At 35.2% G+C, this 17528-nt stretch overlaps 2 protein-coding genes and 1 pseudogene across 3 annotated transcripts; all 3 read right to left on the reverse strand.

Annotated features, from left to right (window-relative positions):
• Positions 1–90: 90 nt before the first annotated feature.
• LOC114269571 (receptor-like protein 44 pseudogene) lies at positions 91–891 on the reverse strand (annotated as a pseudogene). The gene has a single exon (XR_014327382.1). The product of XR_014327382.1 is annotated as a receptor-like protein 44 pseudogene (transcript).
• A 2955-nt stretch (positions 892–3846) lies between these two features.
• PGGT-I (Prenyltransferase family protein) lies at positions 3847–11887 on the reverse strand. The gene is made up of 11 exons (XM_028210953.2): positions 9734–11887; positions 8778–8853; positions 8609–8667; positions 8331–8470; positions 7174–7229; positions 7003–7079; positions 6816–6861; positions 6090–6214; positions 4684–4751; positions 4515–4602; positions 3847–4205 (listed from the first exon to the last, which is right to left on the reverse strand). The coding sequence occupies exons 1-11, from the start codon at positions 9905–9907 to the stop codon at positions 4056–4058; spliced, it is 1059 nt and encodes a 352-aa protein (XP_028066754.2). The 5' UTR covers positions 9908–11887; the 3' UTR covers positions 3847–4055.
• A 1264-nt stretch (positions 11888–13151) lies between these two features.
• Positions 13152–17051, reverse strand: LOC114269599 (heat shock cognate 70 kDa protein 2). The gene is made up of 2 exons (XM_028210952.2): positions 16563–17051; positions 13152–15061 (listed from the first exon to the last, which is right to left on the reverse strand). Exons 1-2 carry the CDS (start codon positions 16774–16776, stop codon positions 13332–13334), a joined length of 1944 nt encoding a protein of 647 aa, XP_028066753.2. The 5' UTR covers positions 16777–17051; the 3' UTR covers positions 13152–13331.
• Positions 17052–17528: the final 477 nt, after the last annotated feature.

Raw genomic sequence — 17528 nt, forward strand, 5'->3', positions numbered from 1 at the left:
ACACACACACACACACAAAGATAGTGCACTATTTATATACAGAGAAACAGAGGAGCAAAATAGTTCAAATAATTTCACCAGAATCTCACATTTCAACTTCTGAATTCGTTTAATCATCTATTCATTGTTAATTGTTGAACTAGTAAAAATTGTGAACAAAGCACAAAAGAGCCACACACACACACACACACACACACACACAAAAAAAAAGAAGAAGAAGAAGAAGAAGGAGGTGGTTGTTAACAAAGACTACAAAATTCCAAGAAAAGAAAAGAAAAAAACTTGCAGAAATTAATAAAATTTGCCCCAAAAAAACAAAAAATTACAACAAAGTGGAAAACCAAAAACCCATTATCAATCATATATATCTGTCTACCTTAAATTCATTTTTGTTTAAAGCATTAATTAGTTTTTGAGATAAGCTCAATAATCAGGCATGAGCTGACTAATTTTACCTTCTTCAACAGTCATATTCTGCTCAAAAACTCTCAACCATATACACACAACACTAAAACTGAGCACCAAGCTCAACAACCCACTTCCCAATCCGATCCCCACAATCGCCATAATTAAAAGGCCTTTACTCTTCAATGGCGCCAATGGGTACCCATAGAGATCCTTATTCCCCACATACGAGCTGGTATTGAACCTCACCAAATTCCCAGTCCGGTTCCCCAGCGCCACTAGAATCGGACTCGCCAACCGGTTATTCGACACATCAAAAACCAATAACAGCACCAAAAACCCCAGTTGCTGCGAAATCGGACCAGTGAGAAGATTATTGCTGAGATCGATGACGTTGAGGTAGGCGCAGAAAGCGATTTGGGGTGGGATTTGGACGGAGAGGAGGTTGGAGGAGAGGTTTAGAACGGCGAGATTGACCAGGAATTGGAGAAGATGAGGTTACAAGAGAATCAAATTGGGTGGGATTAGAGAATTTGCTTGGGGGTAAAGAAATGGAGGAAGAAGACAGCAGACAGGTTGAATGATGAGAGAGAAAGATGAAATAGAGAAGGTAGAGAGAAATGAGGTTTGATAGAATGAAGATCAGAAATAAAGAGAGTCAAATTTCTCTGATATGATATATGGGTGTGGGTTTAGGGACCTTAGACATTAAAAAATAATATTGTGGATCTTTTCTATTACTAAAAATGGGAGAGTAACCTTAAACTAATTTTTTCGAAAATTTATGTACAAATATAATTTTAAATTTGATTGAAAAAATAAAAGATAAATATATGGATGATAAGGACATCAAAAGTTATTAAAATTAAAAATAGATATTTAACGTTTTTCATGATCTTTCTCACAACATTATTTGGATTATTCTTAAAATAAATAAGAGCCCCGGTACAGAGCCCGAAAACCGGGGCTCGAATTTGGCTCGAAACAGAGGCGATGGAGGAAGAAGGAGGAAGAAGAGAAGGAGGAAGGAGGAGAAGAAAGAGAAGCAGAACTGGAAGGGGCTATAAAAATGGGGTTGGAGGCAGAGGCAGAGGCAGGGGGAGGTAAAGGCGGAGGTCAGGCTGCGAGCGACGATCGGCCGACGAGCTGCGGGGCTGCGAGCGACGATCGGCCGACGACCTGCGGGGCTGCGAGCGACGATCGGCCGACGACCTGCGACGGCGACGACGACGACGACTCTCTCTCTCGCCTCTTGCCGCTGTTTCTCTCTCGCCTATGTTCAAACGAAGAAGACGAAGAAGAAAAGAAAGAAAGAAAGAAAAGGAAGAAAGAAAGAAAAGGGAAAAAAAAAAAAAAAAAAAATTCGAAAGGCAAAACGACGTCGTTTTGCCTTTCGAGCCAAATTCGAGCCGCGATTTTTGGGCCCTCAAACATTTTTCAATAAATAAACAAATAAAACTTAAAAACATACTTGAAGAAAAATTATTATTTTAATATTATATATATATATATATATATATCTATATTGAGTTACACGCATCGCATGTGCCCTACAGCTGCTAATATGTAAAGTGAAGACTTCGGGTGACACATTTTTGTTTCATATTTTAAGTTTTTCCAAAATACCTTATTTATATTAAAAAAAAAGAAAAGAAAGGGATGAGAATTGAAACCAAAATCATTTATAATATATATATATATATATGTATATATTATTAAACGTAGTATTTTTTTTTTTTATACTTAAGTAACACATTATAAGGGTTTACTTTTTTCCAAAAGAGTTACATCAGCAAATATAATTTACATTATACTAACTTTACCTATTTTATATGTAATCTATGTGACAAATATTTTTTTTTTCATATATTTTTTATCGTAAATTGAGATAATTTACAAATTTAATACCAATTTTACGTTTCACATTTTTCTTATTAATTATTTTAAGGGTATTAGGATTTTGTGTTAATGTTAAATTGCCTTTTTTTTCTTCTTATTTTCCTGTGCATTATTTTATACCCAATACCAATTCTATATTAAATTATATTACGGACTTGTCGTTTAAATTTTATAGTGATTCCATAAATGAAATTATACTTCCTTTCTCACATCATTTTATATAATCACAACTCATAAGAGGAAAAACCTGCACAACAATGATACTCTCGAGGAACCTCTAAAGTTTAGATTTACTGCTTGAGTAACTTTTTCAATTATTGAACAGTAAGTTCTTTTATGTTTTGACATCATATTACAGATGATTAATCACTTCACACACTGATATATATCTGTGGTTTGGATGTTTTCATTATTTTTTCTTTTTGGATTTAGATGTTGTTATATATTATTTTCTTGATTAGTTGTTATTGAAATTCTTTTATATTTAATTAAGAGTGTTTATTTTATAATCTTATATATATATATATATATATATCATATAACTACAACATTTACATTTAATTTTTTTAATAAATTTTATATAATTTATATTTCTACATATTTTTATTTTCCAAAATGAATATAAAAGAAAATCAAATAGTTAGAATTACTTTTAATTTTATATTACTAATTTTTCTTCTTATTTAACTATTATTTTTCATATCAAAATGAATATTTATTTTACTATTTTATAATTTAATATATATCATACAAAATTATTATATGATAATTATGCTTTTATAATATAATAGAACTAAAATTATCAAAATATACCAATAATTTAACTAAAATTAATATATATATATATAAATATTCAATTAATAATTTTATATAACGATAGAGCCAATATTATCAAAATAAATAAATTAAAATTATTCTTTTATAACACATTGTACCATCAAATATTATTTTAAAAATAAATATTAATTAAAACTTGTTTGTGAGTGATTTAATAGATAAACAAACTTACTTTTAAAAAAAATAAATAAATAAATAAAAAAAAAACCACTATTACTCATTTACAACTGCTCATGAAGTACACTTTCTCTTTTATTTTCTATTTTTCATTTTAAAAAAATTATAATGAGGAATCCAACCTTAGCGTTTGACAAGTGCTTTTTCAAGTGCCTTTTTCTATTATAATAATAATGTATTATCCTTCTTTTGGAATCATTTATCATATGGCAAGATTATTGGTGGAAATTAAATGCTTAATAAAAAATTCATTAAAAAAAAAGACAAATTACGTTAAATCTTCTAAAATTATGACGTTGCACTTTATCTCCCTGAATTTTAAAACTCAGCAATTAAGTCTCTCAAAGTATTATCTTATTACAATTAACATGTGTTGAGTTTTAAAATTTAAAAAAACAAAGTGTAAATGAATCGTAATTTAAGAGGCTTACTGTAGTTTACCCTAAAAAAATCATATTACGGCAGTCCAACGCAAGTCACTCTTCCTACAAGTTTATTAAAAACATCAGATGTAAAGAGACGGATGGATATTCCCAAATAAAGCGAACAATCTTTAAATGAATATGGTCACAATAGACATTCTGTCCTTACCCTAATGTTACAACACTAGATAATAGTTGTAAGTTGCATCAATTCATTGTATTGGTGATAATGCGCCAAGTAAAGAAAATCTAGAGATGAAACGGATAACCCCCTATGATTCTTTGAAAAGCACGATTGTCAAAACAACAGTAGAATCAGAGTTCAATGGCAGCAACATCTGTTATTCCTAGTTCAACACAAATTGGGTTGACACCAGGTTCTTCTAGCATACTGAAAGCAGAAAATCCGTAGTAGGAGTGATAAAGATCAGGAAGCTGGCCCGGGAATTTACTGAAACCACCATACTGGTGCAGGAACGAGTCCAAGAAAATGAAAATCAGAACTTCGTAAATTACCTCAGGAAAATCTAATAGATATGCTTCATGTATGCGAGTAAAATTACATCAACATTGCAATAAATAAGTTTCCAAAAGAAAAACAAAGACAATGAGGATCTGTATGGAGTATAATGTCTATATAATTATGCATATTTCATATAATTTTTTCAAGTATGTCATGGCTCATATGATGGAACCCTTCTAATCATTGTTAAGCACTTTCACTTTAAGTAATGAATAATAGATCTAAGGAAGCAGAAGGAGAAGCAATAGTACCTGGGACTGGCAAGTTAACAAAAATTGGCGTAATGCTTTCTCGTCGATGAATTTGTGGGCCCCTAAGATCCTCAGAACTCCTCCAACCCTATAGAAGAACATTGCTGTGTTAAGCCACAAGAACTGCAACTAAGACCATGGGGTTTTAAGAAGGTATTTTGGAATTTACCAAAAGGCATAACAGGTGTCACTAGGCTTGTTGGGTCGACCTTGAAATCCACCATCAGCTGCCAGCCTCTGCATGAAGAAAAGGAAGAGAGTGAAATTACTCTCAGAGCTGAGAATTCATCAAGGATATACCACAAAAACGTCAAACATGCAAATTGTTTGATAAAATGCAAGATCATGAAATGTCATTTGATTCATTTATGAGCATTGAATCATTTGGAAGTTCCTTTGGCTCTGAACAGCTTTATCTCAGTTCATGTGTCAGAAGCACAGGGCATAGTAAATGCGAGCGGATCCTCTAGAGTTAATTCTCTATAGTGATCTCCTAAAGTGGTTTGATCGAACGGCTCAGAATCAAACTCACCAAAACGACGTCGTTTTGGTGAGTATTTTGAAAAAAAAAAAAAAAAAAAAAAATTCCAGATTTTTGAAGCTTTTTTTTGCGGATCAACAATGGAATGCGGAAGTTTCGAGCTCCACCAATCTCTCACCGGGAACGGCCACACTCTCACGGATAACCCCCACAACTTCTCCCTCTCAAAACCATGGCCAATCCTTCCGTCGTACCTCCCATGGTCTCTCAACCCCAACGTCCCCTTCAGATCTTGCGAATCCTACTTCGGCAACGGCTTCACTCGCCGGATCGATCTCCTCAAATCCTCACTCTCCCATCACCGGACTGGAGGCTGGTTTCGGTGCTTCTACAGTGAGACGTTGCGGAGCTCGATTTGTGAAGGCGGGAGGGTTCGGATGCATCCGGAGAAGATTAGGATGTCGATTGGGGGAGACAGGTTGGAGGCGGTGATGGGGAGGGGAGAGGATGAGGAGTTGCCGGTGTTCGAATAGGGAGCTTTTGATGTTGAGGTTGCGGATCGATCGAGTCATGGAAGGAAGCTTGTGGATGATGAATTTCTTAATCAGTATGTGCAGTTTGGTGCGGATTCGCAGCACACGATGCGTGGTTTGGTCGATTCGGTCAAGTTAGTTGGTGCTAGTGACTTCCAATGCTCTGAGGTTAGTAATTTATCAACAAGTTTTAGATGTGTTGTCATAAATTCCACTACTCTGAATTGCTAACTACTTCTTTTACATGTTGATGATGATTTATTTAGCTTTGATTTAATTTTGTCTTGCGATTTGGGACTTGAGTTAATCTGATTTGGGTTGTTGGGTTGTGATGATGATGATAAATGGAAGCCATTGTTGATCTGCAGAAAAAACTTCAAAAAATCTGAATTTTTTTTTTTTTTTTTTTTTTTTCAAAATACTCACCAAAACGACGTCGTTTTGGTGAGTTTGATTCTGAGCCGTTCGATCAACCACTTTAGGAGATCACTCTAGAGAATTAACTCTAGAGGATCCGCTCGCATAGTAAATACCCTTTACGTATTAAATGAGAAAATAAACCTGTAGGCTCCAATCCAGAAGCAATGGCACATTTATGATGGAAGAGGATGCTCCTTTAGACAATACATCATCTTCAATGAATCCCATCAACCGGAGAGACGCAACAGCACAATAAGTTGCACCACCTGTGCCACTAAAACAAATGAGTATTCAGACAATCTGACTTTGAAATAGTTAAAACTATAACATGGGGTTGGTTCAAATAAATCCACTAACAAATATTACTGGAAGAGGAAATGACCTGTGGAAAAAACAGGCAAAAAGATTTGGCCAATTTATGGAAAATGACTTGAATAGCTCACACATGATAGCAGCTAAAGAAAAACACAAAAGAGACCACTTAGAGTCTAATGTTTTACATGTTTAGTATCTTTGGAAAAACACATTCAACTCACATAGCATTGTCTCAACTGTTTAGAACAGAGTTAATTACTGTCTTATACTGAAAGATTATTTAGAACAATGTCTTATATTAAAAATGTACAACAAGTGAACAGAGTCAATTACCGTAGTCTCTCAGCAGCCAAATCTAATGTAAACATGTAATTATGTTCTTCCTAACAAACAAGTTGTACACATGAATCTTAACCTATAATACCATCCAAAATAACCACAGTAAAGAAAAACAGATAATTTTGCAACCAATTGGTTAAGAGATTCTGCACACGAGGCCTTTTTGAACTCAGAGATAGATCATGCAAGAATTCAGAATTTGAATCCACTCACCATGAGATTCTGATCCAGGAATCAACCCAAAGCCACCATCATATGACTGCAAGGATAGTGCTACTTGTAAGTACATATGAAAACCACTGATTTTTCTAATATTGGAGTAGCAAGATGTATAATCAATAAATTACAGGAGGCGGAACAAAAGCAGACAGCTGAAGACTGGTTTAGATGCTTTACAAACCTGACAATTTAATATGTAATCCTTGGCTTTTTCCTTATCCATGCCACTCCAGTCATCCAACATAGAACAGATGGCAGCTGAGACAGCAAATAGCTATACTAACTTTTCATCCAAAAGATATTCAAATTTAAACAGCTTAATGGTGTACATCCATGGGACATATCTCCTTACCTGCACAAAATACGAATCGAAGATCTCGCTCTGCCCCAGTATGGATGGGCATAAAACTGCAACAAAACCAGATAAGAGAAGTTGGAAAATCATTTTAGCATTATGCAAGGGTAATGATATAAGGTATATGTAATAGTATCAAATAACTATACTGATCTAAAGTAATTGGGACAAATACTTGTTGAGTTGAGGGAAAGGAGGTGTAAAATAATCATGTTGACTATTGACGTAAGGAGGACATTTATAGGGTAATAACTAATTAGAGAGGAATAAGGGGAGAGGAAGTTGATTTCCATATGGATTAGGCCTAAAACAAGGGGCAATGTTGAGCTCTATCTATTTATGTCCTTTAGGAATGAAGTAATAAACTGAATAGATACATAGAGGTAGAAATCCCATGATATGTTTTCTTTGCTTGATACATTGTACAATTCACAAGAATAGTGTTTGGGTTTGACTTCATTACTGCTAACAATATTTTCTTTGGAGTCACCATTTTTTTAGGAAACAAGACATCAACCTAAGGGGGTAGAAATAGCCAATGGTATATGGATACACCAATCTCCTAAAAGGAACAAGGATACAACTTACAAGTATAAAACACTCAAAAGTATAAATCAAGCGGAGGAATGATGGGCTACAGACTTTATGTTCTCTTGTTGGGAGAGTGGCGATATGGAATTTTTTTTTTTTTCTTTTTTCTTTCTTTCCAGCATTAGCCATTCAATAGTATTTGCAATCTGAAACTATATGACATTTGCCCCATCAAATTGTCTAGTTCTTGTGGTGAGAAAGGAGCAGAAGGCTTTCAAGAACCAGGAGCTTTGCCTCCTTCAGCTATATATATTATTTTCTGAACTTTGTTAATGTTATTATGGTGACCATTCTACCAAATTCTTGGTACTCTTTCTTTTTCTGGATTTTATTGATTTTATTAAATCTGATTTTTTGTACACCTTGTGTGCACTTATGCTCTTATTTCCCTATGGTACTGCTGCAATATTAGATGCCAATATAGATATGCAGAAATATTAATACATGTTCCAAAAGTCACTCAGATATGAGCTAGGTTTTTTCCGAAAGACAATTAATACCCATGTACATAAAAAAGAAAAGCTGGAGATGGAAAAACAAGTGTAAGCACAGTGCAAAATTACCTCCCATCTGGCTGTTGAAGGTTTTTCATTGATTTCAAGATTAATTCAGAGTCCATATGTGACAAATTATAGCGAAAAGTCTTCAATATCGCCAGCGCACAGTATGTGCTTGCCAAGTGACTACCATTGGGAATCCAAACCTACAAGCAAAGGCAACTAAATTAAATATCTTTCCGTAAAACAATAATAATAAAGATATACCATTTAGTGCCTGGATCATTAGATCAAAACAATGTTAACTATAAATAGAATAGTTAATGCATAAAAAGTTGATATACCGCACTATTGTTCGGTTGAAATTGAGAACTTCTAGAACCATGGAATCCATAGAATTGTCCTGCAGCAACCCAATGACCCATACAAAGATTCAGCTTCACCACAAACAAGGTACTTGAAAGTTGAAACCAAATGACAAGATCAAGCATTTCTCAACATGACAAAGCATACTGTTTTTCAGTTCAGACTCATTCTTCGGATGTGCTTGCAATGATAAAACCCAATTAATGGCCCCTTCCTTGTCAACCTAATAAACAACATACAATTCATTACATTGCCTTTCTTAGAGTGCGATAGAGTTTGTACATTCATTGAAGTTCCATTCTTGATGCAAAAACACAATGACCCAAGTCTATACAACATACCAAAACAAACTAATTGAATCCACCTTCTAAAGCATTTACTTGATTTGAAAAACAAAAGTGCATATACCTATTCTATTATATAAAACACAAACCTCACTTTAGTATGAAGATTTGTCAAACAATTTCATTTCCAAAAATGGCCATAAAATTACTAACAGATTGAATAAACATGCTACATCCCGTAAATATCTGTTAATCAATTTTCAAAACCTACCCATAATTCTCATTAAGCAAACCACCCAAAATTTAGATAAAAAATTCCACAAGTGTGTGCGCACTTGCCGCATGCCCACCTGATGGGTGTGCTGTTAAATCTATAAAATATAAATTTTAATTTTAAGTTTGATATAAATATATATATATGTCGTGTATTGCTCAAGTGGTAAAGATGTCGTTTAAAGACAGAAGGTCTTGGATTGGAGTTCCCATCTCATCTCTATATAATTTTGAATGCTCCTAAAATGGTTAAATGCAAATTGCACCTTCAGTATCTGCTCTAAACCATTTTCAAATTTAACCCATCCCTTTCTTTATGAAACCGCCCCAAACTACTAAAAAATTTAGATCTACAATTGTGTTTGCAACCACAGCTTGTCAGCTCGTATACACATATTACTCTGTTGAAGCTTAATTGAGTGACAAAGAATGAGAAAATTTTCAAGGCAACATAGCACGTAAAACAATCGATCATACAAATTCAATTTTCAAGAAAACAATTAGAATTGAAGCGAATAAGAAGAAGAAGTGAATTATGAAACGTACGCGATCGAGGGCACCGAGCATGTGGAGGCCGGAGATGGCGAAGTAGGCAAGGGTTAGGCGATTGATCTCCTGACCCTGGTACTCCGATGGCAATAATTCGTACATCATCTCCAGGAAGCGTACGTGACGCTCTCTCTCGAAATGCGTCGAAGAATTCGAATCTGATGAATCCATGGCGGAGATGGACTTGAAAGTCTTGAAACCAGGGAATGTGCAAGATCAGATCCTCCTCTGTCACAAATCGCTCACTTTGTTGTCCCAAAACGTTTTGTCTACTTTTTATAAATCCAGACTTTGTTGTAATACACCCATTTGGGTAAATAGAATTTAGATATCACTGACCAGCCAATCGTCTTTTTCACAATTCAAAATCGAATTTACTTTTAAAATAAAATATTTGTACCAATTAATTACTCATATATATTTTTTATTATTATTAAAAAATATATTTTTTTAATTTAAGAATATTATTGTTTGAGTGTTTTGAACTTCATCAAAAGTCATTGAAATGTCCAAACTTCGTTGGATATCAATAACATTGTCGAAGACTCATCAAAATATCTAAAATATTGTCAAAAAATATAATAAATGAAAAAAGTAAAACGAAAAAAAAAAGCAAAATTTATTAATATTGACAAATTGAAAGAAAAAAATGGATAAATTACACTAATCTATCTCCCCTGAAATTATTGATAATTAGATAAATCTCTCTTAAGGTTTTGAAAATTACACTGACCTCTCTTACTTTAGCTAACAATATACAAATACTTTTCTTCTGTTAACTTTTCCTTAGACATCGTTAACTTTTGTAATGAAATGTCAAAAATACCCTCTATTTGCTCTTTTCTTTCACCAATCATTACCTATTTTTCCTCCCATTTTGTAGCTATACCGGTCACTACTCCCTACATGTAGTTCAATTTTTAAAGTGAAATTGTTTTTTAAAAAAATTGATGATACAATTATGTATTTTTATGATAATGTTATGCATTTTTTATTGAAATATTACTTAATAATTTAGAATATGATATAATCTGTTATGATTGAATAACATTTTGAAAAAAAAATAATAATTCTACCATAAAGGTACATAATTGTATCACAATTGTTATAACAAATAATATCTAATAATAAATTATCATTACACTATCAAAAAATTAGATAACATTTCCTGCAAAATTTTATAATATTTATCAAAAAATACATAATAAAATGGTATGGTGTAGTGGTGATAGTGGTGGTGGTGATGTGGTGATGGTGGTAATTGTATCAATCAATTTCTTGTTTCAAACCAACTGATACAAAAAATGAAGAATTAACCGGATTTAATTTTATAATAAGTCGAATAGTAATTTTGAAATCAAACCTATTTGGGTTTAGCGAGATCATGAATATTTGATACAATGGATCTCAATTAAATGAATGAGAAATCAAAAAATAAGAATTGAATTGATCAAATTTTTATGGTGGGTCTGGGGATTTTGGGTGAAAGAAATTGTATGCTCATCTTTTGTAGATTGTTAGAATTTTGCCACAAAATATATATATATATATATATAAATACGGTAAAAAAAATATGAAAAATGTATATATTGTATGTATTTTATTAGGAAAATTCTAATAAAGAAAACAGAATGTAACGAAAAATTGTTAACAAGAAGACAACAATTATGTATTGCAGAATTATCGACCACATCAGAAGCATATTCAATCAACAAATTAGTGAAAGATAGCACTTTTTTATTGGAGCATTGTCTATTAAGCTCATTTATGAGGCCTAAAGTCTGCTCTATGGACATTTCTTCATTCTGGAATACCAAACTATTTCACATTGCAATAGAATGGACAATTATGTCTTCATCATTGACGCTCTTAATCCATTCAGCCCACGAAATTTTAAAGCAAACAGGTCAACCACAAGTGAAATCCAAACCAACACTGTACCTCTCCACACTTTTTGCGATACAGGACAACGAAAGAAGAGGTGTTCCAATGCCTCTTCAGATTTTCCACCTCTCTCACAATGCACAGCAAGTTGTATGCCTCTTTCTTTAGTTGCCATCTCACCGAAAGAATGACATTCCATAAAGAGAGAGCCCATTTTGCAGGAATTCTGGTTTTCCACAGGCTTTTCCAAATCAAAAAATCATTTTCCTGGCCCCCACTTTCCCCAATATCTCTCTCTTATGTTGTGTTTGGTTGGGGGATTTGGGAAGGGATTTGGAAAGAGAAAAAGAAAATGTGTGTGAAACTATGTGAAATGTAAGTATATTTTTTTCACATTTTACCTACCTTTTCCATTTCCTTTTCCAAATCCCTCCTCAAGTCCCTCAACCAAACACAACATTACTAATGGCCACTAAATATCTCGATTTGATAGAACACACATCTCTTTAGTTTTTACTCCACACTACTCTATCAGGACAATGGTTTAAAGGGATATGAATACTTAAAATTGATGGAACAAGAGTTTTGGAAACAACTATCTAATCAGATCAGGTCTCCAACAATTATTCTTATGGTCAAGTGTGCTACCCCATAGGGAAATGATTTTTCTCCCGAAATACCCCCCCCCCCCACCCCCCGCGTGAACAGCCCGATAGAAAGAAAGAGAAGAAGGAATGGAGAGAGAGGGCCCATCCTTCGCCTCCGCCGCTGCCATCCCCCCTACCCCCCTCCCCCCGCGAACAGCCCGAAAGAGAGAAAGAGAAGAGGGAATGGAGAGAGAGAGGGCCCCTCTTTCGCCTCCGCCGCTGCATCGTCGCAACAGCAGCTCGTCGTAGTCCCTCCTCCGCCTCCAGCCCGATTTTGTTGACCCCCTCCCCTCCAATTCTTCTTCTTCTTCTCCTCCTTCCCCTGATTTTCTTCTTCTGAAAATAAAAAAATAAAAAAATAAAATTCAAAAACGTCATTTTTTGAATTCGGGAGATTCGGGAAGCTCAAATTCGAACTACCAATCACTACTCACCCCCATATTAGGGAAAAAATGTGAAAGCATACCCCCTTACTTTCCCTAGAATCTATATAAATCCTCAAAAGAATTTATCGATTTATCCAATCCACAATGGACAATGTGGACTGATAACAATCTCAAGCCATATATATATATATATGAGTGGAAGTGTTTAGATATATGTAAAAAATATATTAAATTTTTAACTATTTTGTTCTTTAATCACCTTATGTATCACAGGTTTATGAGATCCATTACACTATCCAATGTACTGATACATGAAGAAAATAATAAAAAGGTGCAATGAGTGTTTCGCAAGAACAAACCAAACAACCTAAAATCCTGCAGGTGTGATTGTTCTACACATCGAACCAAACCATAGAGCCGAACCAAAATTTGATCATGCTACAACATCTTCGAAAGTAAAATACCCTTCAAAATACCACAACAAAATTCCACGTAATGTAGGACAAAAATATAGAGTTTCAATTGCTTAGAAGTACCACCATCATCACTAAATGGTGAAACAAAACTTTAATCATATTAAAAAAGAAAAACCAAAAAAAACTTGAAAATAGACACTTAAAAACCACCACCACCCAATTACTAGTATCATCATCATCGTCACTACGCAAACTGAAGAGCTTAGTCAACTTCCTCAATTTTGGGACCAGCACCACTACCACCAACAGGAGGAGCATCATCATCATCATCCATAGCAGCACCACCGGCACCCTGGTACATCTTGGCAATGATGGGGTTGCAGATGCCTTCCAGCTCCTTCATCTTGTCCTCAAACTCGTCCGACTCAGCAAGCTGGTTCGCATCCAACCACTGAATTGCCTGCTCAATGGCAGCTTCAATCTTCTTCTGGTCATCAGGGCCAAGCTTGGAACTGATCTTCTCATCCTTGATGGTGTTCCTCATGTTGTAGGCATAGTTTTCCAATGCATTCTTGGCCTCAACTTTCTTCTTGTGGTCCTCATCCTCAGCCTTGTACTTTTCGGCCTCTTGTACCATCTTCTCGATCTCTTCCTTTGACAACCTTCCCTTGTCATTGGTAATGGTGATCTTGTTCTTCTGACCAGTGGTCTTGTCCTCAGCAGAGACATTCAAGATACCATTAGCATCAATGTCAAAGCATACAGTGATCTGAGGAACACCCCTGGGGGCAGGAGGAATGCCAGACAGCTCAAATTTGCCCAACAGATTGTTGTCTCGAGTTCTCGTTCTCTCACCCTCATATACTTGAATCAACACACCTGGTTGGTTATCCGAGTATGTAGAGAACACTTGCTCCTTCTTGGTGGGAATTGTGGTGTTCCTTGGAATCAGAACGGTCATGACACCACCAGCAGTCTCCAACCCTTGTGACAGAGGGGTCACATCCAAAAGCAATAGATCTTGAACCTTTTCATTGCCCTCACCACTCAAGATTGCGGCTTGAACAGCAGCACCATAGGCAACAGCCTCGTCCGGGTTGATACTCTTGCACAGCTCTTTTCCATTGAAGAAGTCTTGTAAAAGTTGCTGCACTTTGGGAATTCTAGTAGACCCACCAACAAGGACAACATCATGGACGCTGCTCTTGTCCATCTTCGCATCCCTCAAACACTTCTCAACAGGCTCCATACACTTCCTAAAGAGATCCATGTTCAGCTCCTCAAATCTGGCACGAGTAATGGTCGAGTAGAAATCAACACCCTCGTACAAAGAATCAATCTCAATGGTGGTCTGAGCAGTAGATGAGAGAGTCCTCTTGGCCCTCTCACAAGCTGTCCTCAATCTCCTAAGGGCTCTAGGGTTTCCAGTGATGTCCTTCTTATGCTTCCTCTTGAACTCCTGAACAAAGTGATTCACCATTCGGTTATCAAAGTCCTCTCCTCCCAAGTGAGTGTCACCAGCAGTGGACTTCACTTCGAAGATACCCTCTTCAATTGTGAGAAGTGAAACATCGAAAGTACCACCACCGAGATCGAAGATGAGAACATTCTTCTCCCCAACACTAGTGGCTTTCTTGTCTAGACCATAAGCAATCGCAGCTGCAGTTGGCTCATTAATGATCCGCATAACATTTAGGCCAGAAATGACTCCGGCATCCTTCGTGGCCTGGCGTTGGGAGTCATTGAAGTATGCAGGGACAGTAACAACAGCATTCTTTACTGTTGAGCCAAGGAAAGCCTCAGCAATCTCTTTCATCTTGATGAGGACCATGGAGGAGATCTCCTCAGCGGCAAATTGCTTCTCCTCGCCTTTGTAGGAGACCACAATCATGGGCTTGTCACCAGGACCAGGAACAACTTTGAATGGCCAGAGCTTCATGTCAGCCTGTACAGATGCATCACTGAATCTCCTACCAATCAAACGCTTTGCATCTGTGATAAAAAATAAAGATAATGTTAATCACCACTACTCATTAATTAACACCACAAATCTGTTTTTGTAGGCTCTTCTTTGTAAGATAATAGGATATATTGAATCCTTAAAAATAAATAAAACTGTTTCACCAAGAGATTATGACAACCGACAACTCAACAAAAGCAAATCTCTTCCTTATCTATTTTATTAAGGTAGTCCGAAAGCTAATAACCGAGATGCAATAACAATTCTTTCCAGAAATCATATTGAATAATAAATGAAAATATCATAATTTGGTGAAATTAATTATGGGCTACCAGTGTGATCATATATGGAGTACGACTATCAAGACATGAGAAGAGTAACATTCCTGGTTTAGAAATTAGATATCCAAGGGTCCAATTTCTGTGATAGCACCAAAAAATGCAAAGACAAACAATTAATTTATAGGTGCAGACTACATTTGACATTACATAAAAGACTAGGATTATATTATAAATAAAAAGACAAGCTAAGCCAAATTAACTTTTGGAGGTATCTGCATACAATTTGTTACTGAGAACGCATATAAATAATCAATTCTTTGACTTACGCAGAGAAATCAATTACAAATTTAGAAACAACCATGTGGTCTTATTTCTGCATTACTGGACTTATTTCATAATCAACCTCAAATGAGCAACAATTTATTGAAAAGATATAATTGTGTTTGTATTCAAATTTCTTGAGTTTTGCATACCCAACACAGAATGGGGATCCTGCTGTGAGCATGGTTATCAAAATTGCAATCCGGATCATACAATCCTGCAATCCTAAATTGTTAACACGATCTAAATTGTTGTAGGATTGATATTATGGTAGGATCGCAGTAGGATCGTAAATAGAATCGATAGATTTATGATTTTTCACCTTCTTTTTAATATGAATTATCCTTATTTGTATTTTTACCTTATTTTTAATAGAAAGTAGAATCTTAACATACTCGATCCAATCCTACGATCGAATCCATGAGACCTTCTCAACGGTCCTATATAGGCTATTGAGTATGCAAAAATTCAAGTTGATAGGATCACATTTGTTTTTTAAATTTACACAATTCTGATAATCTTTAAAACAAAAAAACAAAAAAAATTAAGACCTAACTAATATCCGATTTAACTTTATAACTCTATGAACTGTTCAAATTATCAAGATAGACCAAGGAAAAACTCCCAAAACAGTCCGTACAAACACAAATCTACAAAAAAATTCGAGATCCAAATAAAGTAACTTTTGATGACATCCAATTCAAAACAGATACCTCCTTGAAAGAATAAGTAATCAACATTTAGCTACAGTTTTTACTTTTTAAATAGTGTTTGTACACAAAATTCAAGAATTCCATACACCAACTCGCATGAACTCATATAAATTCACAGAGACTCGAATCATATAAACAGATCCATGTACTTTCAACATAATCATATTCAGATCAGTAAAAAAAACAAAACAAAATATGATGATAAGCATAAGACTTACCAAAAACGGTGTTTATAGGGTTCATGGCGACCTGGTTCTTGGCCGCATCGCCGATGAGACGCTCCGTATCAGTGAAAGCAACATAAGACGGCGTCGTTCTGTTGCCCTGATCGTTGGCTATGATCTCGACACGGTCATGTTGCCACACTCCGACGCACGAGTAGGTCGTTCCGAGATCGATTCCGATCGCCGGACCTTCGCCCTTTCCAGCCATGACAAAACTCTGATTAATATCGAACGAAAAAGCAAAGACACAGAATTGAATTTGAAGAGAAAAAAAAGAACAAGAGAGCTATAAAGAGTTTTGGCAGCAAGTAAATCTAGGTTTCAATTGGGAAAGATAGTATGGGGAGCGTGTATTTATAACTTTGCCGCCTTTTGTGTAGATTATTCCAGAATGTTCTGGAAATAGATTTTTAAATCGTTTGATGACGTCGGTGCAACTCCAACCTCACATTTTTATTTATTTATTTTATTTTTTCATTTCACCTCAGATATTTACAAATGATTCGTTTCGCATATTAGTTGATTTTTTAGTTTTTTTGATTTTTTAATTTTTTTAATTTTTGTAAAAAAAAAATAATAATTATAATTTAGATATGACATTTTATCTTATTAGACTCAAAATTTGTTTTGTCTTTTTGTCACTATTTTAGTTTAAAATAGCCATTTTATTTTATACCAAATGAAAGCAAAATATGACGTATGATTTTATGATCGGTAGTGATTGGTAGCTCAAAAGAGCTCCCCCAATCCCCCCTCCGAAATGAAAACGATGCCGTTTTCGTCGTTTTCATTTTTTTTTTTTTTTCAGAGGAAGAAGAAAATCAAAAAACAAGAAGAAGAAGAAGAAGAAGAAGAAGAAGAAGAGAATGAAGAAGAGAATGACTGGAGGGGCCATCAACCAGTGCGGAGCGGAGGCGAGGCGGGGCGGAGGCGGAAGCAGGGCTATCTACAACGATCGGA

This window comes from Camellia sinensis, chromosome 1 (assembly GCF_055761805.1).
Source record: "Camellia sinensis isolate YWXY chromosome 1, ASM5576180v1, whole genome shotgun sequence".
In the NCBI taxonomy this organism is placed as follows: domain Eukaryota; kingdom Viridiplantae; phylum Streptophyta; class Magnoliopsida; order Ericales; family Theaceae; genus Camellia; species Camellia sinensis.

Excerpts from the sequence above, each read along its gene's own strand:
- PGGT-I (XM_028210953.2), bottom strand. The coding sequence starts at position 9,907 with ATGGATTCATCAGATTCGAATTCTTCGACGCATTTCGAGAGAGAGCGT. Across the intron at positions 7,080-7,173 it reads TCGATTCGTATTTTGTGCAG|CTGCCATCTGTTCTATGTTG; the intron begins GTAAGGAGATAT and ends TTGCTGTCTCAG. Across the intron at positions 4,603-4,683 it reads GACACCTGTTATGCCTTTTG|GGTTGGAGGAGTTCTGAGGA; the intron begins GTAAATTCCAAA and ends GTTCTTCTATAG.
- LOC114269599 (XM_028210952.2), bottom strand. The coding sequence starts at position 16,776 with ATGGCTGGAAAGGGCGAAGGTCCGGCGATCGGAATCGATCTCGGAACG. Across the intron at positions 15,062-16,562 it reads CCCTATAAACACCGTTTTTG|ATGCAAAGCGTTTGATTGGT; the intron begins GTAAGTCTTATG and ends TTTTTATCACAG.